Source organism: Rhinoraja longicauda, chromosome 26, assembly GCF_053455715.1.
Source record: "Rhinoraja longicauda isolate Sanriku21f chromosome 26, sRhiLon1.1, whole genome shotgun sequence".
Lineage (NCBI taxonomy): Eukaryota > Metazoa > Chordata > Chondrichthyes > Rajiformes > Arhynchobatidae > Rhinoraja > Rhinoraja longicauda.
The window spans coordinates 178,154-205,413 of NC_135978.1; the positions used below are offsets into that span (position 1 = coordinate 178,154).

At 43.0% G+C, this 27,260-nt stretch overlaps 1 protein-coding gene across 8 annotated transcripts in view; it reads left to right on the forward strand.

Moving 5' to 3' along the window:
* synrg (synergin, gamma) overlaps positions 1 to 27,260 on the forward strand; it is a 135,904-nt gene that overhangs the window by 82,293 nt on the left and 26,351 nt on the right. For all 8 annotated transcript variants that reach the window (XM_078422723.1, XM_078422724.1, XM_078422727.1 and 5 more), the window contains 4 exons: positions 15,395 to 16,021; positions 17,508 to 17,671; positions 20,558 to 20,611; positions 25,064 to 25,160. In XM_078422723.1, coding sequence (XP_078278849.1) covers positions 15,395 to 16,021; positions 17,508 to 17,671; positions 20,558 to 20,611; positions 25,064 to 25,160 — 942 coding nt within the window. The remainder of the gene's footprint in view (positions 1 to 15,394; positions 16,022 to 17,507; positions 17,672 to 20,557; positions 20,612 to 25,063; positions 25,161 to 27,260) is intronic.

Here is a 27,260-nt window from a genome sequence, read left to right on the forward strand (position 1 = left end):
CCTTACATCGGTGGAGGGGAAGATGCTTGAGTCGATTGTTAAAGATGTTTTCGCAGCGCATTTGGAAAGCAATGTCATGATCGGTCAAAGTGAGCATGGATTTATGAAGAGGAAATCATGCTTGACTAACCTTCTGGAATTTTAGGGGGATGCAACAAGTAGAATGGATAAGGGAGAGCCAGTGGATGTGGTGTATCTGGACTTTCAAAAAGCCTTTGACCAGGTCCCACACAAGAGATTAATGTTCAAAATTAGAGCACATGGTATTGGGGGTAGTGTATTGACATGAATACAGAACTGGTTGGCAGACAGGAAGCAAAGAGTAAGAATTAACAGGTCTTTTTCAGAATAGCAGGCAGTGACTAGTGGGGTGCCACAAGGCTCGGTGCTGGGACCCCAGTTATTTACAATAGATATTAATGATTTAGACGAGGGAATTAAATGTGGCATCTCCAAGTTTGTGGATGACACAAAGCTGGATGGCAGTGTGAGCTGCGATGAGGATGCTATGAGGCTGCAGGGTAACTTGGATAGGTTGGGTGAGTGGGCAGATGCATGGCAGGTGCAGTGTAATCTGGATAAATATGAGGTTACCACTTTGGTGGCAAGAACTGGAAGACAGATTATTTTCTGAATTGTATCAGATTATGAAAAGGGGAGGTGCAACGGGACCTGGGTGTGCTTGTACATCAGTCACTGAAAGTAAGCGTGCAGGTACAGCAGGCAGTGAAGAAAGTAAATGGCATGTTGTCCTTCATTATGAAAGGATTTGAGTTTAGGAGCAAGGAAGTCCTACTGCAGTTGTACAGGGCCCTGGTGAGACCGCACATTGAGTATTGTGTGCAATTTTGGTCTCCTAAATTGAAAAAGGACATTATTGCTATTGAGGGAGGGCAGCGTAAATTCACCAGGTTAATTCCCGGGATGGCGGGACTGACATATGATGAAAGAATGGGTCGACTGGGCTTGTAAATTAATTTACACTGGTATTTAGAAGGTTGAGATGGGATTGTATAGAAACATATAAAATTCTTAAAGGATTGGACAGGGTAGATGCAGGAAAAATGTTCCCGATGTTGGGGGGAGTCCAGAACCAGGGGTCACAGTTTAAGAATAAGGGGTAGGCCACATTACAGTCTGGTTTGGGAACAGCTCTGCCCAGGACAGGATGGCCCTGCAGAGAGTAGTGCGTTCGGCAGAACGCACCATGGGAACTACACTCGTCCCCCTGCAGGACCTATACATCAGGAGGTGCAGATCCAGAGCAAGCAAGATCATGAGGGACCCCTGCCACCCCAGTAACGGACTGTTCCAGATGCTACGGTCAGGCAAACGCCTCCGCTGTCACGCTGTGAAAACGGAGAGGATGAGACGGAGCTTCTTCCCACAGGCCATCAGGACTGTCAACTTTGATAACCCCAGAGACTAAATTTTTGTCGACACTTTTTGTGCTATGTTTAGTAACTTATTAACTTTATTTATATGCTGTAACTGTAATTCTTTTTGTGCACAACCCGCAGGCATTGCCACTTTCATTTCACTGCACATCGAGTATGTGTATGTGACAAATAAATTTGACTTGACTTGACTTGACTTGATTTAGGACTGAGAGGAAACACTTCTTCACCGAGAGTTGTGAATCTGTGGAATTCTTTGCCACAGAAGGCAGTGGAAGCCAATTCACTGGATGTTTTCAAGAGAGAGTTAGATAGAGCTCTTAGGGCTAAAGAAATCAAGTGATATGGGGGAAAAGCAGGAATGGGGTACTGATTTTAGATGATCAGCCATGATCATATTGAATGGTGGTGCTGGCTCGAAGGGCTGAATGGCCTACTCCTGCACCTATTTTTCTATGTATGTTTCTATGCCACACCAGCCACTGGGTTGCCTTCGGTGACATTTGATTTTAACATGGATCATTGAGGACATAAATGTCATAGGCAAATTACTGGCTAACCAACAGGTTGCAGTATATTATTATTTTCTGTGTTTTAATGTGCAATGGATGGAGGGTCAAGTCAAGTCAAGTCAAGGGCGGCATGGTAGCGCAGCGGTAGAGTTGCTGCTTTACAGCGAATGCAGCGCCGGAGACTCAGGTTCGATCCTGACTACGGGTGCTGCACTGTAAGGAGTTTGTACGTTCTCCCCGTGACCTGCGTGGGTTTTCTCCGAGATCTTCGGTTTCCTCCCACACTCCAAAGACGTACAGGTATGTAGGTTAATTGGCTGGGTAAATGTAAAAATTGTCCCTAGTGGGTGTAGGATAGTGTTAATGTGCGGGGATCACTGGGCGGCACGGACTTGGAGGGCCGAAAAGGCCTGTTTCCGGCTGTATATATATGATATGATATGATATGATAAGTCAAGTCAAATTTATTTGTCACATACACATACACGATGTGCAGTGCAATGAAAGTGGCAATGCCTGCGGATTGTGCCCAAAAAAGAATTACAGTTACAGCATATACATAAAGTTAATAAGTTACTATAGTGTAGACAAAAATTTAGTCTCTGGAGTTATAAAAGTTGACAGTCCTGATGGCCTGTGGGAAGAAACTCCGTCTCATCCTCTCCGTTTTCACAGCGTGACAGCGGAGGCGTTTGCCTGATCGTAGCATCTGGAACAGTCCGTTACTGGGGTGGCAGGGGTCCTTCATGATCTTGCTTGCTCTGGATCTGCACCTCCTGATGTATAGGTCCTGCAGGGGGACGAGTGTAGTTCCCATGGTGCGTTCTGCCGAACGCACTACTCTCTGCAGGGCCATCCTGTCCTGGGCAGAGCTGTTCCCAAACCAGACTGTAATGTTGCCGGACAGGATGCTCTCTACAGCCCCAGAGTAGAAGCAATGAAGGATCCTCAGAGACACTCTGAATTTCCTCAGCTGTCTAAGGTGGTAAAGGCGCTGCTTAGCCTTACCCACCAGTGCGGCAATGTGCGTTGCCCACGTCAGATCCTCTGTGACGCGGACTCCCAAGTATTTAAAACTGCTCACCCTATCCACAATCGACCCATTTATCACCAGTGGTGTGTACGTCCTTGGATGTTTAGCCCTTCTGAAGTCCACAATCAGCTCCTTCGTTTTAGTGACATTCAAGAGGAGGCTATTGTCCTGACACCAGAGTGCCAGATCAGCCACCTCCTCCCGGTAGCCCTTCTCATCGTTGTTGGAGATCCGGCCCACCACCACAGTGTCATCAGCAAACTTGATGATGGAGTTTGAGCTGAACCTGGCCCCACAGTCATGTGTGTACAGGGAGTACAGTAAGGGGGCTAAGGACGCAACCCTGGGGGGATCCTATGTTCAGGGTGAGGGAGCTAGATGTGTGTTTCCCCCATCCTGACCACTTGGGGCCTGGCGGTGAGAAAGTCCAGGACCCAGGCACACAGAGGGGTGCTAAGCCCCAGTTCCAGCAGCGTCTCAACCAGTCTGCTAGGGACTATTGTGTTGAATGCTGAACTAAAGTCAATGAACAGCATCCTCACATAGCCCCCCTGGCTGTCCAGATGAGAGAGAGCGGTGTGCAGAACCTGGGAGACGGCATCATCCGTGGACCTGTTCGGACGGTATGCGAACTGCAGTGGGTCCATGTTGCGAAGAAGGAGGGCACAGATGTGCTTCTTGACTAGCCTCTCGAAGCATTTCATGACCACCGAGGTGAGGGCCACCGGTCGGTAGTCATTTAAACACGCTGGAGAGGCATTCTTTGGCACCGGTACAATGATGGATCTTTTGAAGCATGCAGGGACCACGGACTTGGCCAAGGAGAGGTTGAATATTGTGGTGAGCACTGGAGCAAGCTGAGTAGCACAAGACTTTAGCACTCGCCCAGATATACCATCTGGGCCTCCAGCTTTCCTCGTGTTCACACGCGTCAGAGCCCACCTCACCTCGTGCTCGGACACCGAGAATGTGTGCACATCCCCGGCGGTGGATCACCCTCCAGCCTCGCTAGCCAGCGCCCCTTCGGTGCTGTTTTTAGACGGCGAGCTGGTGGTGTTACCCGTCTCAAACCGTGCATAAAAAGAGTTCAGGTCATCAGCTAAGGAGGAGCCGGCACTTCCGGTTGAGGGGGTGCTGGACCTGTAGCTAGTTATTGTCCGTAGCCCCTGCCAAAGGCGCCTGGTGTCCTGCTGCTCCATCTGTGACTCCATCTTGTCCCGGTACCTCCTTTTTGCATCCTTCACTGCCCTTCGCAGTCGGTAGGACTCTCCCTTGTAGTCGTCCATGTTCCCGGATGCCAGGCCAGAGTTGTAAGCAGCGGTGCGAGCATTCAAGGCCACGTGAATAGACCTGTCTACCCAGGGTTTGTGGTTAGGGAAGATACTGACCCTTACTGTGGGGATGATGGTATCGGCTATTGTGGCAATTAAGTCCGTAACCGCTTCCGCAAACTCATTTACGTCTCTGGAACTTGCTTGGAACATGTTCCAGTCGACTTCGCTCAGTGCATCCTGCAGCATGGCCTCTAAATGGTCAGCCCACCGCTTTACATCCCTTGTCACTGTCGCTTCCCGTACTATCCGTTGTTTATACTCCGGCAGAAGGAAAATGGCAGCATGGTCAGATTTTCCAAAAGGAGGGAGAGAAACGGCTTTGTAGCCTTTCCTGAACGGCGTGTAGCAGTGGTCCAAAGTTCTTTCCCCCCTGGTGACACACGTGATGTGTTGGTGGAAGTTGGGCATGACCTTTTTGAGATTTCCCCTATTGAAATCTCCAGCCACCAGCACAGCCGCATCAGGGTTCTTGTTTTGGTGTCGACACAACACATCGTGTAGGGTCGACAGTGCCACGTCGGTGTCCGCATGTGGTAGGATATAGACGGCTGTGATGATCACCGAGCTGAACTCCCGTGGAAGGTAGAATGGTCGGCATGGGATAGTTAGATGTTCCAGGTCCGGCGAGCAGGAACGAGAAAGCGTCTTAATATTTCCAGGATTGCACCAGTTATTATTGGTCAAGAAGCAGACTACTCCGCCCTTGGATTTCCCGGATTCTTCCGTTCTGTCCGCCCGGAAAACAGTGAAGGACTCGGATGGGCGGATCACCTGGTCAGGCACCAGCGGGGTCAGCCATGTCTCAGTCAGACAAAGGATGTTGCAGTTCCTTATGTCCCTCTGGAATCTGATCCTTGCCCTGAGGTCATCCAGCTTGTTCTCCAGGGACTGGACATTGGCCAGAAGTATGCTGGGCAGAGGTGGACGTAAGGCTTGGGTTCTCAGCCTGTTTCGAATCCCCCTTCGCTTCCCTCAGTGTTTTTTTCGACTTTCCCACGGACCTGCGCTCCCACTGCTGCTGCCGCGGTACGCTCCTTTGATGATCTTTATCGGCCACGTTGATATATCGGTGAGTAGTATATTGTTTAATAGTGCTCCGGTAGCGCTCGAGTTTAATTTTACGAGCGTTTCCCGGTCGTACATTGGTTTACTGCTAAGTGCTAGCACACGCTAACACTTAGAGATAATTTTAAAATAAACATACCAGTTTAAAACGCACAGTTCCCGCAGAGCTACCACGACGGCGACTGGACTGGACCGCGCCATCTTGTCATAGCTAGGGAGCACCACTGAGTGAGGAAACAAGGGTGTAAACTTTGATCCAAACTTTGTTTTTACTGCTTGAAAAATTATCAATGGAGAAGTCAGTATTGTGTCTGATCTTAGTATCTTAGTTGAAAAAGAATAAGGTGCCAGAGGAAATTAAGAAGAAAACAGTGGATTAAAAACAGAATTTTTTGAAACCTAAGATTAAAAGTGGTATTATTTAGCCTAAACCAAATTTAACTGATGTGCCTCCATGTAACATGCATATTTTCAGGCCCTCAATGGTATCATCTGGCAGATTTAAAGCTGGTATAATACTGTGAAAGAAGGAACTGCAGATCACAATGAATGGAGGTGCTGGCTCGAAGAGCCGAATGGCCTCCTCCTGCACCTACTTTCAATGTTTCTATGTTTCTATGCTGATTTAAACCGAAGATAGAAAAGCTGGAATAACTCAGCGGGACAGGCAGCATCTCTGGAGAGAAGGTGTGGGTGACGTTTTGGGTCGAGACCCTTCTTCAGACTGCTCAGATTTAGACTTTGAATGTAGTTGCAAGTGTGGTTATTACGGGATATCTTGTAAATATAATTAATGACTATCTTAATAATGTAGAAACCTCATCATTGTTATAGATTGGCATTATGACAATACAATTTACTTAAATTATCTGGTAAGTATATTTGTTAGTTCAAAATTCTCTTATGGTTTTATTATTTATACTGCTTAATTCAAATTACTGAATAATTCAAAGATGGTGGAATTATCAGGAGTTGACTTTGTTGCATTTTTGTTGATGTAATATTTATTTATTTCTTAAAATTACTGTTCTGATCTTGATACAGAAGAATATCTGCATTGTGAATTTCTCAGTGATAAGGAAGCTGTTACTTGACATTGTAGGTCTACTATTTAAATTTCAAAATGAAGTCCGTAGCATTCAATTAATCTTACCAAATCTGAAACAAAATTTTTATTAAACAATCAGACAAGATCTTTCCAGTAATCTGAAGGTTTGGTTAGGATTAAGGTAAGAAAAGTTCAATTTACAGATATAGTCAGAAATTGAATTGAACGTTTTTTTAAGCTTGTTTCAGAATAAAGGTGCTTTAGAGTTTACAGAACCATTCCTTGATGTGGGGCACTAACCTGTCACACACTTCAAATGCAGGCAAAATGAGGTGGGGGCAATCCCACAAATAGAAAATATCATCATTCAATTGATTCGCTGTTAATTATTTATATATTTTAAACAGCTAGACTAATGATTAATTGATCTATTATTTCAACCCTTCTGGTCATTAAATTACACACAGCCTGAAAGTCAGCGGAAGAAAATTGTGCTTTGCATGCTATGACAGTTGCACCCTCTTGAACAGAACTATAAGAAATCCTACATCATATATTATAAAATAAATATGCATAGTGATTTCTTGATTCCAGTAACATTTTTAAAAACAGCTAAATGATCACCTTGTTACAAAGTAAGTGTGTCCAGCTGAATTAAAGAAGCAAAGGCACAAAGTACTGGAGTATCTCAGCGGGTCACACAGCATCTCTGGAGAACATGGATAGGTGACGTTTCACAGAGTCCTGGAGTAACTCAGCGGGTCAGGCAGCATTATTGGAGGACATGGATAGGTGACCTTTTTGGATTGGGACCCTTCTGCGGATTGATTGTGGGATGTGGGGGGCAGAAAGCTAGCAAAGAGGAAAGGCAGGACAAAGCATGGCAGGTAAAGAGGTGCTCCAGGTAATAGGTGTATATAGGCAAAACGTGATACACATGGATTGAAAATTTGTGAATTGTGAAGCTGGTGGAGGTAAAGTAGGTGGAGTGGGAGGGGAGAAATAGGTGTGATTCCAGGTGGGTCACAGGGGAGACGGTGAGGAGAAGGGATGGAAGGGGAGGACAGGGGGTTGTTACATTGGAAGAATTGGAGAAATCACTGTTCATACTATTAGGTTGTAAGCTACTCAAGAGAAATATAAGGTGCTGTTCCTCCAGTTTATGTGTGGCTTCACTCTGGCAATGGAGGAGGCTCAGGATATTAAGGTCAGTATGAGAACGGGAAGGGGAGTTAAAAGGTTAGCAACCGGGAGATCCAGTAGGCCTTGGCGTATCGAGTGCAAGTGTTCAGTGAAATGGTCGCCGAGTCTTTGCTTGATCTCTCTGATGTGTAGGAGCCCACATCAGGAACACCGGATGCAATAGATGAGGTAGAAGAGGTGCACATAAATCTCTATCTCACGTGGAAGGGGTGGTGCAGTCCCTCGATGGAGGTGAGGGTTAGGAGTCTAAATTCTGAATTAGGAAACAATGGCTGTTGGTCATTGCCAAGCTGAGGCCACATAGAAACAAATTATTTTCTCAGACTGTTATATTCCAGAAGGCAGAGAAATGGGCGACGGTGTAAACTGGATCTGAATATAATTATATTTCTATTCTTATCTTCCTCAGACACTTGAGAATTGTGAATCTGCTAGAAAGCGAGGGGGTTTGCCACTTTAGCTTGAAATTGAAGATGTGAATTATTTATAAGCATTGTCATTTGATCCATTTGAGTAGTTTTGTGAAAATGTTGCTTTTTAAAAAATAACAGTGTTCCCAATGTAAGAACGATCTAACAACAATTTCATTGATCCATCTGGGACATATGACAATAAAACTCTCTTGACTCTTGACAACTGTAGTCGAGCAACCTGGTGTTGCTTTATGCAGGCTTGAATAATTCAGTGTGTTTATTGACATGATGTAAATCAATAATGAGCCTTAAGAATCAAAACATTCCTGTAAAGAAGGGAACCGTTTAGAGTCCAATTTTTATATGCGTAAGGATAATGAAAAGGCACATGCAGTACCCTATGTTTGAAAAGCATCTTTATTTCCCGTCTTTCATGAAAATATTGTGAAACGATTGTATTCTGCCCCTCACTCATACTGTGTGTAAACTTTAGATTACATTCACATTGACATTAGCTTAAAGGTGAATTGCCCTATTGATTTTTGATAATGTCTGACCATTAGTGATCATGCGAGCTTAAAAACCAAAATGATTGATTGAATTTAAAGAGCACCATTTGACTTTTATTTGCCTTTGCCCATTTTGTTAAAAGTTATACCTCACATTGACTAAATGTAAATAGCGTGTAAACTTTAAAAAGGCCCTTCACATTTAAAGAAAGTCAAAATCATTTTCTAGCAGATCAGATGGATGCCAGATGAACAGAATTTTAAAATATTTTTTTTTTAAAGCAATGTGCAGGAGTAAAAGTGAGTGGGGAGTTAGGTATTTACAAAATAAAAAGATACCTTGTGTGCAAAATATTCTCAAAATAGGTGAGACATTGGCAAACAATTGTCACTATGTAGATGCAGGCTTAACATTGTTTTATATGTAGGAAGATCAAAACGAAAGTCTAATTCTCAACATGTGAAATAATTTCTATAGTCTTAGTAGAGCGAGATGCTTGCGTTCATTGCTGGCTTCCTTTGTTATTTTATAATTGATGCCCATTGAGGGGGTATCTCCGATTTTATGAGGAAATGAATGTTTTGGATTTGCAGCACATAGTGTTCCAATCTCACACAAAGTTTAGGGAATGTGTTAAAGGACTGAGTTTCTGTCTGAATAATAGCCTACACTTGCTGTCTTGTGCAATTGAGCAGGAACACATTTTTGATGAGATTAACGTCAATTACTTGTAGGATGTTTGAGCAATCTTGTTCTCCACAGGTATCACAAGAATGCACTATTACCAGCCTTAGGTTTTACATTGGCATTTATTTAAAGTCAATCGTGGTGCAGTGGTAGAGTTGCTGCCTCACAGCGCCAGAGGGCTCAATCCTGACTATGGGTGCTGCCTGGTCCGAGTTTGAACGTTCTCCCTGTGACCGCGTGGGTTTTCTCCAAAGACATACAGGTTTGTCGGTTAATTGGCTTCTGTAAATTGTCCCTAGTGTCCCTAGGATAGAACTAGCGTACAGGGTGATCGTTGGTCAGCACGGATTTGGTTGGCTGAAGGGCCTATTTCCATGCTGTATCACTAAAGTAGCAAAGGTTTTATGCATGTTAATATCAAAGTAATATCGGGAGACTATCATAATACAATCCTGAGACAATCTTATGTTGAATTCTGAATTGTAATTTGGTTTAATTCTTATTAAAAATCTGTTTTATCTATGGAAATACATTTCTACTACTCACTAATGTGCAAATTATCCTGAACCATTCTATCCTGAATTTCTGAATAATTATCACATCTCTGCTGAAAATAGGGTTGGATTCATTTTAATCATTTTCTTTGGATTCATGTCTAACCTTTCTGTATCTAACCAAACAAAACCATGTGACTTTCTTTGTTTCACATCAGCTCCATTGATATTTTAATCCTGTACAGTTGAGTCCAAATAAAGGCATTTCCACTGAGAGCATTGAATCCTAATACAAACTCCATACAGTCTACGGATATGTGCCAATATCACTGACCAATAGTATTGGTCATGTCTTTATCAGGATTCAACTGCATTCCAATACATTCATCGTACTGTTTTTTGTAATGAAATGCAATCTCTTGTATAAAAATGCTTAAAGCTTTAAAAGACCTTTTACCTGAATCTGCTTTCTTCAGCTTTTTTTCTGTAATCTGCTCTGTTTGCAGAAGTATTGCATGTGAAATCTTATCTGTATTTCAAATAACTGTTACACTCTGTAATGTATGACTACATATAGTATTTTCTGACTTTTTTCTGAAGTGGCATCTTGCTAATAAACACTGATCTTTGAATATTTGGTGGTGTAATGTCATGTGGACTTGCCCGAACTAAAGTACCTAGAGCAAGTGGTTGGTGTCCTATTTATCAAACTAATGCAAGTGTACAAAAAGATATAACTAACAAGACATCAATGCACTGACTGTAACATATTAAAATCCAATTTAAATCTCAATGCATTTTTGACTACTAACGGCTGTATGATTTAAATTATGTAACTTCTCACAAATAATGTGCCTTCTCCTGTGTCCGTAGTAGAAGGTGATCTCCAGTAATATTATACCTGTTTTTATTCTCCTGTGGTTGTTGGTCAGGCGGGATAATGATTATGGGACATTAAGGGACATCTTGTCCCATAATGATGCTCACTGGCAGTCTGAAGGAAGAATCTACTATCACTGCAGTTGTCTTCCATTATTGTTTTGTTGTTACTATGTTGTGTGCACTTAGTCAATATCACCATTCAATCCTTCTGTCTGCCTTTAAACATTATTTTTTGTGTTTTTGTGGTCCTCTATTAAAAAGCCTATCTAGTCTCTCATGTCTTTAGCTTTCACCTCCTGCGACGGCACATGAAACTTTACTCATTTACTCATTCGCTAACTTTCTCTTCTTGCTATTTGTCTCCTCAGTGCCATATTTTGTTTCTCTTATAACTGTACAACAGTTAATACAGACCCATGTGCAATATCAATATTGTGCAAAGTTTTGCAGAAGGCACGTGTAAGGAAGATAAGGAGAGTACTGAGTCTGGGTGTAAAGATAATAGATACATAAACAATAGGTGCAGGAGTAGGCCATTCGGCCCTTCGAGCCAGCACCGCCATTCAATGTGATCATCCTGAAGGTGCTGTGTGAGTGTGAGAGCACTTGGGGCTTGTTTAGGGGGAGAGGACTGGAGACAATAAAATAAAGGGAGCAGTTTGGAAAAGATCTGACGTTACAGTAGATCTGATCAATTCCGAGACACGAGGGCCATAATGTTTGGTGAGAACCTGTATGGATGCCACAAAGGCTCAGTTGGAAGTAAATGTAAAGTTCTTTAGAGTAGAATCTGAATTGTTAGATTTGAAAGCTAGCATTAGATAACACAAAGCCAGGACCCGACGCCACAAATTAGGTTGGAGAACCAAGGAAAGGCAGAAGATTTTGACAATTATCTGTAGAGATCAGAGCTTGTATGCAGAATATGGAGCGAGAAATTACAATGGGGACATGACCTGGGACGCGAGGAGCAGTAAAGCCATATAACTACTGCAATACCCAATGCAGAATTTGAGTATTCTGCGGGGCCACAATAGGAAGCAGGTGAGCCAGACCTGGAGCCTTTAGATATGTTTAGAAGGGACTGAACTCCAGCAGTATTTCAAGAGCCTGGGATTTCACGAAATTTCTAACCTCGTGATAACTAAAAACTTTCTAAAGATACTTGTCCAGTCATGTGGTTTCCCCACAGTGTCACAGGATAGCGTTACATGCATTAACAAGTTCATCAGAAAATTGCTTTCACTCATTTGATGTCACAAATGCATGACGTAGACTCCAGGTCAGATGGCATCCATGGAAAGAGAAACGGAATTAACAATTCAGATCGATTAAATGACATGTCATGTCAATATTAGTTCTCTTTCTGCACAAATGCTGCCTGACATGTTAAGATTTTTGTTTTTATTACTAATGCTGGGGGAGAATATAAATCAAATGTTTGTAGTCAACATATGTTCTGTGGTGATTATCAATGTTGGGAAAAAATTTACAAGGAATATACATGACATTTCCATGTGCTAGCTAAACATTAAATGGCTAAACATTACTGTTGGAAGGACTATGACTGCTGGTTAGATGTTAGTATGATGGGCTTTCAACTTCCTCCTAAAACAAATTTATGCAGAAAATTGAAATATCATGACTTATAAGCCCTTAGTGAACTGGGGCTACCTTTTCCTGTTTTTTAGGTTTATTATTACACATATATCAAGATACTGTGAAAAGCTTTGTTCTGTGCGCTATCCAGTCCAATCATACTATTGAGTTGAGAAGTAGGGATGTTACGTTGCAGTTGTACAAAACATAGGTGAGGCCACGTTTGGAGTATTGTCTTCAGTTTGGGCACCCTGTTAAGCTGCAAAGAGTACAGAGGATGTTGCCAGGACTTGAGGGCCTGTGCTATAAAGAGAGGTTGAGCAGGCTCAGACTATATTCCTTGGAGCGCAGGAGGATAAGGGGTGATCTTATAGAGGTTTTATCAGATCATGAGGGGAATAGATGCACAGAATCTTTTACCCAGTCGAAAACACCCTGAGAAAACATCAGTCAGTGTTTGAATTTATTTTTTTTACAAACGGATGATGCTTGAATAGATGTTCCTACTGACAAACAAAACTAAAAAAATGCTTCCTTTGTTTCTAAAATTAATGATGAGGTTTACATTGACTTTAAAGAAATTATAATCAACGTAGTTGGAGTATTCAGAGCTTGTAAGTTGTTCCTCATCCTGCCTGTGAGATGTTGTTTCATTGCAAAGTGACAAATTTATTCTGACCACCACTGTTGGCAATCATCTGCATTTGCTGAGATTTCATTCCAGCTCTCATCACCAAGTTGCCCTTCATATCATGGTTGTAGCTAACGCCAGCAGCTTCCAAAGTGTAGGAAATTAAACCTGGAGAATCGTTTTTTTGCACAAATATTCCAGTGACTTTGTTTGGTAAATGAGTTATATTTATCATTAATGGGGCGAGATTAGTCAATGGCAATGGCATGAATTTTAATTTTGTTCACAACTTCCTGTGCTGCAGATTCACTTTTGCAATGGAATTAGTTGAATGTGGAATTAGTTGAATGTGGTTATCCTGTTAAAACCGTAACGGACTTGTGGGGGTGCAGAAAATGACATCTTTGTCCTCAGCTTGGTCAGGATCATGGATTTGCCATGTGCGATGTCACAGGCACACACTTGGAACATGGAGCTCTGCTGTGCAATCATCTACCGTAATTATGTTGTTTAAATTCTGATTGTGTGCATTTTCAATGACTGGCCAGCCCGAGCCAGTCTAAAAATAGTCTGGGGTTTAACCAGTTATAATACTGAACTCCTTGCAAATGGATAGAATTAACGACATTGAGATATCTTTGCTTTTGGTTATCTGTTACAACATTGTCGCCATGCGTTGCCTGGATTAAATGCCTACGAATTAACAAATCTTGCTCGATCTGTCAGAGCAGCGGTTAAGGGAATATTGATAACACTTGCTGCTTATAATCACATTGTTCTTCAGTTTTACATAGATGAGTATGACTGTCAAATCTATTCACTGTGAAGTTGGAGAACCACTATCTTTAACACATAGATACATAGAAAATAGGTGCAGGAGTAGGCCATTCAACCCTTCGAGCCAGCACCGCCATTCAATGTGATCATGGCTGACCATCCACAATCAGTACCCAGTTCCTGCCTTTTCCCCATATCCCTTCATTCCGCTAGCCCTCAGAGCTCTATCTGACTCTTTTGAATGCATCCAGTGAATTGGCCTCCGCTGCCTTTTGAGACTGAGAATTCCACAAATTCACAACTCTCTGGGTGAAAACGTTTTTCCTCATCTCAGTTCTAAATGGCCTACCCCTTATTCTTAAATTGTGGCCCCTGGTTCTGGACTCTCCCAACATTGGGAACATGTTTCCTGCATCCAACGTGTCCAATCCCTTAATAATTTTATATGTTTCAATAAGATCCCCTCTCATCCTAAATTCCAGTGAATACAGGCCCTGTCGTCCCATTCTTTCATCATATGACAGTCCTGCCATCCAGGGAATTAACCTGGTGAATCTACGCTGCACTCCTTCAATAGCAAAAATGTCCTTCCTCAAATTAGGAGACCAAAACTGCACACAATACTCCAGGCATGGTCTCACCAGTACAACTGCAGAAGGAGCTCTTTGCTCCTATACTCAAATCCTCTCGTTATGAAGGCCAACATGCCTTTAGCTTTCTTCACTGCCCGCTGTACCTGCATGCTTACTTTCAGTGACCGATGTACAAGGACATCCAGGTCTCGTTGCACCTCCTCTTTTCCTAATCTGACACCATTCAGACAATAATCTGCCTTTTTGTTCTTGCCACCAAAGTGGATAACCTCACATTTATCCACATTAAACTGCATCTGCCATGCATCTGCCCACTCACCCAACCTGTCCAAGTCACCCTGCATCCTCATAGCATCCTCCTCACAGTTCACACTGCCACCCTGCTTTGTGTTATTTGCAAATTTGCTAATGTTACTTTTAATTCCTTCATCTAAATCATTAATATATATTGTAAATAGCTGCGGTCCCAGCACCAAGCCTTGCGGCACCCCACTAGTCACTACCTGCCATTCTGAAAGGGACCTGTTAATTCCTACTCTTTGTTTCCTGTCTGCCAACCAATTTCCATCCTATTTCACCTGACCTTACTCTCTTATCCCTTCTTGAACTTTCCGTTCCATTAATTTGGGTGTCTTTCATAATTTTTCCTGCACTCTCTTTCCCTTTAACTCCATCCTTATACTTCCAATTTGTCAACTCCTTTCTCCCCCCCCACCCGCCCAATATTTAGTTGAAACCCACCCATGTAGCTCTAGCAAACCTGCCTGCCAGAATGTTGGTCCCCCTCCAGCTAAGGGGCAACCTGGTGATTCCAGGTCAATGCTTGAAGCTGAAAGAAAATAGTAATTTGTCAACATAAGACAAATCACTCTTATTCTTAAAGGTTTTTCTTCATTCATCAGCTGGAAAATAAAAGCAATAGCAAAAACCCAAAAGATTTTTGACATTCTTTTATTTTCCTGAAGCAGATGTCAATTGGGCTTCTGAAAATCACAGAAGATGCTGACAATGTTTCTGAGGGCTACTTCAAATAAATCAATCTGCTGAAATACAAATAATTAGCACAGATATGCAGCCATTGATTATTTTCAGTTCTTTGTAATATTTTTGTATAGTTAAGTATTTATTATTTTTTAAATGTCTTTCTGCCACATTATAGCTATTCTTTAAAATTAAAAATTTAATGTCAGTGATCAGAATTCATTGTTTCTTACAGATCTCGATGATTTTAAGTTTGACCCATTTGGTACCTTTAGCAACGGCTCTGCAGTGAGCAGTTTAACCAGCTATGACTGGTCTGAGAAAGAAGATTCAGGCACTCACATTAAGAAGCAGCCACCATTCTTTAGTTCCGAGGGCAGGTCCTTATCCTCCACTTCTGTGCTTCAGAAGAAAGAAACTTCTTTTGGCAGCTCTGAGAACATCACTATGACGACTGTCTCCACAGTAACAACGTTCTCAGCTGAGGATGCAAGCTCCCAACACAAGTTTGATGCCTTTGGAGACTTCAAAGAGACAGCAGAACAGACCAAACAGAAAAAGGAAAGTGGTAACGATTTTGGAGACTTTGCAATTACTTCTTTGAGGGAGAGAGAGATTACAGGGCCTCATTTGGCTGAACCAACCTCTGGAGATGCAGAGCGAGGGACTGAAGTCCCGGTCACAAATGGGGTTTCCTCCAAAGAAACAAAGACTGAAGCCTTTGATGAATTTGGGGAATTTCAAAGTGAAAAGCCCAAAATTAGTAAATTTGATTTTCTCATGGCTCGTTCCCAGGGCAAGATAAAATCCAGTGAAGAGATGATCAAGAGTGAAATGGAAACATTTGACCTTTCAGTACAAGGTACGTAATGACATTCTGTATCCAGAGTTGAATTAATTGTTGTAAAATTGCTACTTAAATGAGATAACATGTATTTGATGAAAAGAAAATTTAAATCTTGAATTGCTGGAAAAATGGTTGATCAACTTTAAAAATAATAGTTAGCCATTTGTCATCTTCTGAGTTCACAAATGTATAGATTTCCTTACTAAAATGCTTCATGTTATGGTTTCCTTTGTGAGTTTTCTTAACACCAGCAGCTTGTATTTATAAAACTTTAATGTGGGATATGCCCGAAGATACGGCATGGATTTCAGGTTGAAGAAGATAGTTAGGATGGGTGATCAGTCATCAGCCTGGTCAAAGGGTAGGTTTTAAGAAGCTCTTTAAGAAAGATGAGAGAAATTATTTGAGGAAGGTTATCTGAGGTCGAGTCCAGGTAGCTGAAATCGTACACACGGGTTAGTTTTCCTCTTTGTGGGCCCAAATCGCACCCCTTCCCTATCCCCCAAACCATCATCCACCTGTCGAAACCAATCGGTTTTAAGATTGCCTGGGACAAATTTTACCTTTTGTCCCTGTGATAATGTGATTATGTCTTCTAAAAAATGTCCAGGTTAAAGCAAATGTAGCTTGCTCTGACATTTGAGAGAGTTGGTTAAAATGATAGGTCAGTACTGGCTGGATTAGAGGGTTTCAGGTACAGGGAGAGGTTGGATAGACTTGGATTGTTTTCTCTGGAACATTGGAGGTTAAGGGGAGAACTTGATAAAAGTATATAAAATTATGAGAGGCATAGATAGGATAGATGGTCAGAACGCTTTTGAGAGACAAAAAGCTGGAGTAACTCAGACCCAGTCGGAAGAAGGGTCTCAACCCGAATCGTCACCCATTCCTTTTATCCAGAGATGCTGCCTGACCTGCTGAGTTACTCCAGCTTTTAGTGTCTATCTTCAGTTTTGTGTTTATCTTCAGCATCTGCAATTCCTTCCTACACAGAACCTTTTGTTCCCAGGGTGGAAATGTCCAACTCTAGAGAGCATAGCTGTAAAATGAGAGGAGGAAAATATAATGGAGATGTGCAGAACAAGCTTTTTTACACAGAGGGTGCTGGAGGGCTGGAACACATTGCCAGGGGTGGTGGTGGAGGCAGATACAATAGTGACATTCAAAAGGCTTTTAGGTAGCCACATGTTAGTGCAGGGATTGGAGGGATACGGATCACTTGCAAGCAGAAGAGATCAGTTCAGCTAGGCATCATGTTTGGTACTAACATTGTGGGCCAATGGGCCTGTTTCTGTGCTGTGCAACTCTATGAAATCAAAGTGTGTTGCAGTATTAAAAAGAAAAGCATTCAGTAGTCCAGAAAATCTATTAGTCTGGCACTACCATCACCCCAAGCGTGCCAGATTATCAGAGTTGTATTGTATTTACAAGGCACCATTTCTGTTAAAATACTGCCTGTCATAAACTTGTTTAATGTAAAATTTCAACCAAAAAATCACAGGATCTCATAAAAGGAGTCTGAGCCTGGGGGATAAAGAAGTGACCCGTCTTACAGCACCTTCAGAACAGGCATTCAGAGACCGTTCCAATACTTTAAATGAGAAACCAGCAGCACCACTGCCAGTCATCAGGAACAAATATAAGGACCTCACTGGAGAGGTGGAGGTAAAAATCCAATGTGCAAGAAACAATGGTTACAATCTGAATTTGATGATGTTTGTAAAGTCCACTTTACACTGAGGAAGTAAATATGATTGTTCTTAATTTCCAGGTTACAGAATGTCTGATTTTCTTCTGAAGGACATCAGGGGTATTTGATATTTGACATGTGATACTCCACTGTCAACGGTGGTTCGTTTGGTAGCATTCATTTTGCAGATTCAAAAATGGCAGATTGAATCTCATTCGAGAAACTTGAACAGAGAAAGAAAGCCAGTCTGGTGTTCTTGTGCGGGGGCTGAGAGTGGTGCTTTGTTCGAGATAGTACTTTGTTAAACCAAGGTCTTGTCTGCTCTCTCAGAACAAGATACCAAGGCATTATTCTTAAGAGTCATTATCCCAGTGTTGTATATAATATGTATTCCTCATTTGGCATCACAACAAAACAGATTTCTAGCCATTGATGTTTGCGGGTGTTTGCTTTGTGCAGTTGTAGCGGCCCTCTCTCCTACATCAGAGGAATGCCATTGGCTACTGAAGGGCTTTAGGACATCCCAAGACAAAAGCTAGAAAAGGAATGCCTTTTAAAATATATATTTTGGCAAATTTCACTGATTTCCTCTTAGAAGCATTTCAAAATAAACGAAGGAGACTTGTCATTTATATTTTGCCCAAAAAAAACTGCTGTAAGAACTCAAGATAAATTCAAAATGCTGGAGTAACTCAGCGGGCCAAGCAGCATCTCTGGAGAAAAGGAATGGGTGACGTTTCGGGTCAACACCCTTCTCGACCCGAAACATCACTTATTCCTTCTCTCCATAGATGCTGCCTGAGTTACTCCAGCATTTTGTGTCTATCTTCGGTTTAAACCAGCATCTGCAGTTCCTTCCCACACACTGCTGTAAGAACTCAGCAGACCAAGTGGAAGCAAAATAATGGCTGATATTTCAGGTCGGGGCCAGGTATCAGGACTGACAACACATAGAGAAGATAACTAATGTACTGAAATGGTAAGTGATAGGTGGAACCAGATTAAGGGTTGGGTTGGGCAGATATAGGTGCAGCAGGGGGAGAGGGGGTTGGAGAGATAAAGGTGAGGCAGGGGGTTAGGGATTGGGGAGATATAGGTGAGGCAGGGGGAGAGGGGATTGGGGAGATACAGGTGAGGCAGGGGGAGAGGGGGGTTGGGGAGATACAGGTAAGGCAGGGGGAGAGGGGGGTTGGGGAGATATAGGTGAGGCAGGGGGAGAGGGGGGTTGGGGAGATATAGGTAAGGCAGGGGAGAGGGGGGTTGGGGAGATACAGGTCAGGCAGGGGGAGAGGGGGTTGGGGAGATACAGGTGAGGAAGGGGAGAGGGGGTTGGGGAGATACAGGTGAGGCAGGGGGAGAGGGGGTTTGGGCAGATATAGGTGAGGCAAGTGGAAAGGGGGTTGGGGAGATACAGGTGAGGCAGGGGGAGAGGGGATTGGGGAGATACAGGTGAGGCAGGGGGAGTGGGGGGTTGGGGAGATATAGGTAAGGCAGGGGGAGAGGGGGGTTGGGGAGATATAGGTGAGGCAAGTGGAAAGGGGGTTGGGGAGATACAGGTGAGGCAGGGGGTTAGGGATTGGGGAGATATAGGTGAGGCAGGGGGAGAGGGATTGTTGAGACAGGCTGGGTGGTGAGAGGTGGATCCAGATAAGGGAGGGGTGGAAAAGATGAACAAAGGGAGAGAGGCTTTGAATGCTTTGTTAAGAGTGGGAAATCTGGGTTATGTGAAATTACTTTGGACTTCTTGTTTACTTTGTTTTGCATTAGGATATACATATTTAGATAATTATTAATTCCACTTTGAAGTATTCCCACACTATTTAGGCTCGGTTGGTAGCAGCAATAAATTCACATCCTGGTATACTAAGGGGACCCAGTAGTTTGTGCATGCAGCAGCCTAACAATTATAGGGGCTCTGGTTTGACCTTGGCTACTGTCTATATGAACTTCACATGTTCTTTCCTTGACTGGAAGGATAAAAGGACTGGACAAGCTAGATGCATGAAAAATGTTCCCAATGTTGGGGGAAATCCAGAACTAGGGGCCACAGTCTTAGAATAAAGGGGAGGCCATTTAAAACTGAGGTGAGAAGGAACTTTTTCACCCAGAGAGTTGTGAATTTGTGGAATTCTCTGCCACAGAGGGCAGTGGAAGCCAAGTCACTGGATGAATTTAAGAGAGAGTTAGATAGAGCTCTCGGGGCTAGTGGAATCGAGGGATATGGGGAGAAGGAGGCACGAGTTATTGATTGTGGATGATCAGCCATGATCACAATGAATGGTGGTGCTGGCTCAAAGAGCCGAAAGGCCTCCTCCTGCACCTATTTTCTATGTTTCTATGACTGCATCAGTTTTCTTCAGATGCTCTGTTTTTCTCTTACATTCTACTCTTATGTTGGTAGATTAATTGGCTATTTAAATTACCCCTTAGTACAAATTAATGGTAAAAAGAAACAAAGTGGTATTTGTAAATTGCAGAGGTACAGGCATGTAGGGAGTGAGGGAACATTGCTTATGGGAGCTGACATGGACCCCATGGGCTGAGTGGCCTCCACCCATGCTATGTAGGAAAATAACTGCAGATGCTGGTACAAATCGAAGCTATCACAAAATGCTGGAGTAACTCAGCAGGTCAGGCAGCTTCTCAGGAGGGAAGGAATGGGTGACGTTTCGGGTCGAGACCCTTCTTCAGTCTGAAGAAACGTCAGCCAATCCTTCTCTCCTGAGATGCTGCCTGACCTGCTGAGTTACTCCAGCATTTTGTGATACCTCCACCCATGCCATTGTAAGTGTAAAGGCACTACATGCGGAATGTGTCTCCAAACTAGTGTCAAATTAAATTATCTGTTGTATTGTTTTCAGGAAAATGAACGCTATGCCTATGAATGGCAAAGATGCTTAGAAAGTGCATTGCAGGTAAAGCCTTCAACATTTTATTTAGTAATGTCTTGTGGTAGTATGTCAGAGCAAAGTCACACAGATACATGTTCACAGTATGGAGTACTTTACGATGATGCAAAAGCAACTTGGATTCTAAAGCAAGTGGTGGGAGATCCTAGTGGGAAGAATGTGGCAATGGATAACACGATTAGACCATTGGGTTGAACTTCATTAATTTCTATTGTATTTTCTGCGTGCTCAAGTGGAGTGTTAAATATTGTACATTCTTATTGTGTAGATGTTCCCACCCACATCCCGAGTCTTTGGAACAATTACTGATGCTATGAATAATTGATGCTACATATTGACATCCAACTGCTTGCAGTACCCAGCAGTCTCAAATAATTAGGGGAGCACAAAACATTTCAGATCAACGTAATCTTTCGCCATTGTAGTTGAGTGTTAACTGAAGTCACTGTGAAAACAAAGTAATTGAAATTAGACTGAATAAGTAATATCCCAGTTTATTTTCATCCTTCTGCTGTTGAAACACTTGTGCATATGTTCATTCAGTTGCCCACTTCCGGTAGTGTTTTCTGTTCTGCACCAACCAGAACTTTGAGAAGCAAAGCCTTCCTTACCGTCAACTTAACCTGCAAATGAACCTTTTGGGAATCCTGTAACAGCACTCTCAAGTCCCCTTGCACCTCTGATTTCTGAATCCTCTCCCCATTTACTCCTTTACACCTCCTATCAAAATATATGACTGTACATTTTGCTCCACTGTATTCCATTTGCCACTACTTTGCCCACTCTCCGAACCTGTCCAAGTCCTCTGCAGCCTCTGTTCTTCTTCAACACTATCTGCCACTCCACAAGATTGGTCCCAAAGCCTTCAATGCCATCATCCAGATCATTAACATACAATGTGAAAAGTAGTGGACCTAACACTACTAGTCACCGACCATCAACCAGAAAAGGTCCCCTTTATTCCCGCTCTTTGCCTCCTGCCAGTCATCCAATCTTCTATCTGTGCTGGTACCTTGCTAGTACATGTGAGGCTGCTAAACAAGATATGAGCCCATGGTATTAGATGCAATACCATGGGCTCATATCTTGTTTAGCAGCCTCACATGTGGCACCTTATCAAAGGCCTTCTGAACATCCAAGGAAACAACATCCACTGACTCTCCTTTGTCTATTCTGCTTATGGCTTCGTCAAAGAATTCCAACAGATCTGTCAGGCAAGATTTCCCCTTCATAAAACCATGCTGACTTTGGCCTATTTTATCATGTGCTTTTTATCATTGAGAGATACAATTTCCTATGCACAAAACCATAGTCAAAGTGAATTCTAATGACAGGTAGCAGGTACCACACTTAAGAGTCATAGAGATATACAGCATGGTAACAGGCCCATTGGCCCAACATGTTCATGCAGACCAGGATGTCCCATATACACTTGTCTCACCTGCCTGAGTTTGGCCCATATTCCTTTAAACCTTTACTATCCATATACCTGCCTACATGTCTTTTAAATGTCGTTATAGTACCTGCCTCAACTACCTCTAGCAGCTCATTCCATATACCCACCACCTTCCCTGCGAAAATGTTGCCCTTCGGGTTCCTATTAAATCTTTCCCCTTTTACCTTAAATCTATAGCCTCTGATCCTCGATTCCCCTATTCTGGATAAACGACTCCTTGCATTCACCCTATTTATTCCCTGCATGATCTTTTACACCTCTATAAGATAATCCTTCCTCCTCCTGCGCTCCAAGGAAGAAAGAGCTGGCCCACCCAACCTCAGGCCCTCGAGTCCTAGCAATACCCTCACAAATCTTCTCTGCACTCATTACAACTTAATGACGTCCTTTCTATAGCAGAACTGAACACAATAAAAGGCAGCACCGTAGCACAGGGGTAGAGCTGCTGCCTTACAGCGCCAGGGACCCGGATTCTGTCCTGACTGCAGTTGCTGCCTGTAAAGAGTTTATACGTTGCCTCTGTGACCGCCTGGGTTTTCTCTGGGTGCTCCGGTTTACTCGCACACCAAAGACGCACAGATTTGTAGGTTAATTGATCTGGGTAAAAATTATAAATTGTCCCTAGTGTGTAGGATAGTGCAAGTGTACAGAGAAATCACTGGTCAGCGTGGACTCAGTGGGCTGAAGGGGCAGTTTCCGGGCTGTAGCTCTAAAGTCAAAAGACAATACTCCAAACGAGGCCTCGCCAACATGTTGTAAAACTGTTCCCAATTTTATCCCAATCATCCCAATTTCCTCCAGCACCTAGACTGCCAGGGGACCTATGCAAGGATTTTGTTTGTGGGTTTTAGCTCTGCATTTAACGCCATTGTGCCAGAACTACTAAACTTCGAACTCTCCCAGTTGACTGTGCCTGAGCCCCTCTGTCAGTGGATCATCAACTTCCTGACAGACAGGAAGCAGCATGTGAGGCTGGGAAAGCACATCTCGGACCCGCAGACCCTCAGCATAGGAGCACCGCAAGGCTGCATACTCTCCCCTCTCCTTTAATCTCTCTACACCAACAATTGCACCTCCACAGACTCCTCTGTCAAGCTTCTCAAGTTTGCGGATGACACAACCCTGATTGGCCTAATCCAGGATGGGGAGGAATCTGCCTACATACAGGAAATGATACAGCTGGCATCCTGGTGCCTACGTAACAACCTGGAGCTCAATGCTCTTAAGACAGTGGAACTCATTGTAGACTTTAGGAGAGCTCCCCCTTCCCTTCCCTCCCCTCCCCCCACTCACCAGCAACAACACCACAGTCACATCTGTGGAGTCATTTAAGTTCCTTGGAACCATCATCTCCAACAACCTTAAATGGGGGGCCACCATCGACTCCACAGTCAAAAAGGCCCAACAGAGGATGTACTTCCTGCGGCAGCTGAGGAAACCCAATCTGCCATAGGCAATGATGGTCCAATTCTATACTGCTATCATTGAGTCTGTCCTCACCTTCTCCATCATGGTCTGGTTTGGCTCAGCCACTTAGCACGCCATCCGGAGGCTGCAATGAATTGTTCGATCAGCTGAGAAGGTTGTTGGCTGTAACCTTACCCCCATTGACGAACTGTACACTGCAAGGGCCAGGAAGCGAGTGGGCAAGATCATCTCTGACCCCTCTCACCCTGGCCACAAACTCTTTGAAGCACTTCCCTCTGGAAGGCGACTCCGGACTGTCAAAGCCGCCACAGCCAGACATAAAAACAGCTTTTTTCGGCGAATAGTAGCTCTACTCAATAACCAAAAGTCTGCAGTCTCTTTTTGCTCTGGTTTATTTCACTCACATGTTTAAACAATAATGTTATATTCTTAATGTTTTTATGTTTTATGCTTTATTCTTATTTGTTTGCTGTATGTTCGTGTTGTTACTTGCGAGCGGAGCACCAAGGCACATTCCTTGTATGTGTACATACTAGGCCAATAAACTTATTCATTCATTCATTCTATACTCAATTCAGACTGAAGAAGGGTCTCAATCCGAAACATCACCTACCTACGTTGTTACCAAAGTTGTTACCTGACCCACCGTGTTTCTCCAGCACTTTGTGGCTTTTTTTGTAAACTAGCATCTGCAGTCCCTTGTATCTTCTATTGCCAATTCCTTGACTGGTGAAGGCCAATGTATCAAAAGCCTTCTTGACCATGCTATCAGTGACACCACTTTCATGGGACTGTGTACCTGTACTCCTAAATCCCTCTGCTCTACAGCATTCCATTCTCTGTGAAGGCCCTGTCCTGGTTTGACTTCCCCAAAAGCAACATCTCATACTTATCTGCATTAAACTCCATTAGCCATTCCTCCACCCACTTGCACAGCTGATCAAGATCTTACTGTAATTTTTAAGAACCACCTTCACTATCTACGGTACTATCCATTTTAGTGTCATCTGCAAATTTTCTAATCATGCCTTCAACATTCTCATCCAAATTGTTGATATAAACTACAAATACCAGTGGACTCAGCACCAATCTCATTAGATATTCCAGGCCACATTTTAAATAGCTTTGATTAACAGAATCTGAGAGGCATTTCCCCATCGACAGCTTCCTGCAACTTCTCCGATCACATACAAACCCATGTTGATCGTCCCTGCTTTCCCTCTCTATCCCCTCCCCTTCCCAGCTCTCCCACTAGTCTTCTCCCACTATGCTGCCTGACCCGCTGAGTTACTCCAGCATTTTGTGTCTACTTCGATTTAAACCAGCATCTGCAGTTTTTTTCCCTGCATACTTACCCATGCCTTCCTTCAACTTCAAACTATCAATATTGATGTATCCAAATAGCTAATATAATCTTTTTTGAAACTATTGATAACATTTGAGGTATTGCTATTAAATGTTGTTCATTGTCCAGTAACGAGTATCTTAAGTTGTTAATAGTTTTGTTCCCATTTGCTTGCCTTCTATATTTTCTTGTCAATATGTTATTGGGCCTATGAACATTTGTGTTTGAGGTGATCAACAAGGCCAGTGAAACTCTCAATGGAATCAGCAGCTCAACAGTGTGCACCGAAGTCATTCAGTCGACGCAAGGCATGGAGTATCTCTTGGGTATGGAATATGTAGCAGCAATTACTAATAAATGTCACATTATTAATATTTAGGGGTTACTAGTTGTTTAGTGAGGAGTAGATTTTTTTACAGGAGTTATGTTCAGCCTGGCATTGATTAAAGTTGACTAGTGTTCTCCACCCACCCCCTTGTTGAGATCAGCCGAACTCCTCTTCAAACCTCTTCTAGCGGTGTGTGAACTGAACTTTTGACATTCCCCATTAGAAACTTCACATAAAATAATTTAGCCCATGTTATGTGAAACAAAATAGTTGTGTATTTTAAACCCATGAGGCCGTTATTCCACCCAGTGAATGTGGCAAATATCTTAATTATGTAATTTAAAGAATTTAATATCCAGATCAGGGTGGTAGGGAACACTTAAACCACACAGTCTGTGGAATCAATTTCCCACACAATCACATTTTTCCAGTTATTTCTTCTCTTCCCAAAGATATTGAATGTTTGTGATAAACGTCTACATAGCCAATGGAAACCTTGTCTTACCTTCTCTAAATTGTAATTCCTCATGCAGTACTCTTAGTATTGCTTATTGCCCACCAAGTCCGCGCCGATCAGCGATCCCCGCATATTGACACTTTCCCACACACACTAGGGATGATTTACATTTATAGAAAGCCAATTAACTTACAAACCTGTAAGTCTTTGCAGTGTGGGAGGAAACGGAAGATCTTGGGGGGGAAAAAACCCACGCAGTAATGCGGAGAACGCACAAACTCCGTACAGACAGCATCTGTAGTCAGGATCAAACCCGGTCTCAGGCACTGAAAGCGCTGTAAGGCAGCAACTTTACCGCTATGCCACCGTGCCGCCCACAGGTGTTGCATCTGCTGCTGTTGCAAGGGAAAGTACCTGGGGAGGATGTAATTTGGGTGGGAAGGGAAATTCTCTGCAACTCCCTGATTCACTGCTCCCTTCCCACCAAAACCACCCCCTCCCCAAGTACTTTCCCCTGAAACACTTGCTTTTTTAAATTTTAACCTAAAAGGAGCCCATTGAACCCTTTTCCATATGTTTAGCCTAAGTTGCTCTTGGGGGTTGATTTTTCACTACATTATGTATTTAATGTCATAACACAATGCCTTTGATTTCCATATCAAGGAAGATTATCAATCTTCATTTACCATGTTCGCTTTACTGTATTGAACTTTCCGTAAATCTTTTCTCCACTCTATATCATTTTATGAAAAAGCACTTGTGGGGAAAGATGGCAACTGTGTAAAGTCACAGAGACATGCAGGCCCTTCCGCCTAATTTGTCCATGCCAAATGAGGATGTAGCATCTATACTGGTCCCACCTGACCGCATTTAACATGTATCTGGAGAGTGGCCAACGTTGTTCCTTTGTTTAAGAAAGGAAGTAGAGAGAATACAGGGAATTATAGGTCAGTGAGCCACACATCAATGGTAGAGAAACTATTGGAGAAAGTCGGATTCATTTTGTGGAAAAGAATGGACTAATTAAGAATAGCCGGCATGGCTTTGTACAAGGCAGGTCATGTCTCACACATTTGATTGAGCTTTTTTTGAGGAGGTGGCAAAGGAGATTGATGAAGTTAGCGTGGTGGATGTTGTATACATGGATTTTAGTAAGGCTTTTGATATCAGTCATGGTAGGCTGATCCAGGTGAGTAAGATATATGGCATCCACGGTGATTTGGTTGTATGTATTCGGAACTAACTTATTCATAGAATAGGATTGTGGTGGAAGATAGATGTTCTGGATGGAGGTCTGTGATCAGTGGAGTTCTGCTGGGACCTCTGAGATATATATATATATATATATATATATATATATATATATATATATATATATATATATATATAAACTAGCAAAGAGGGCCCGTTGGGCCCATCCCCACACCCCCCATTCTCTCCTCCCCCAGCCCCACTCTTACTCTCCCCACACCCCCCCTTTCCCCATGACCTCCCCTTTTCCCAGTATTCCCATTTCCCCCACCACCAAGCCCCCTCCGGACGACCCCTGTTGTCCCCCTCCCCAGTCCCCATTTTCAGACCCCGCCACCATTCTCTCCCCCGTTGGGCCCATTCCCACACCCCCCATTCTCTCCTCCCCCA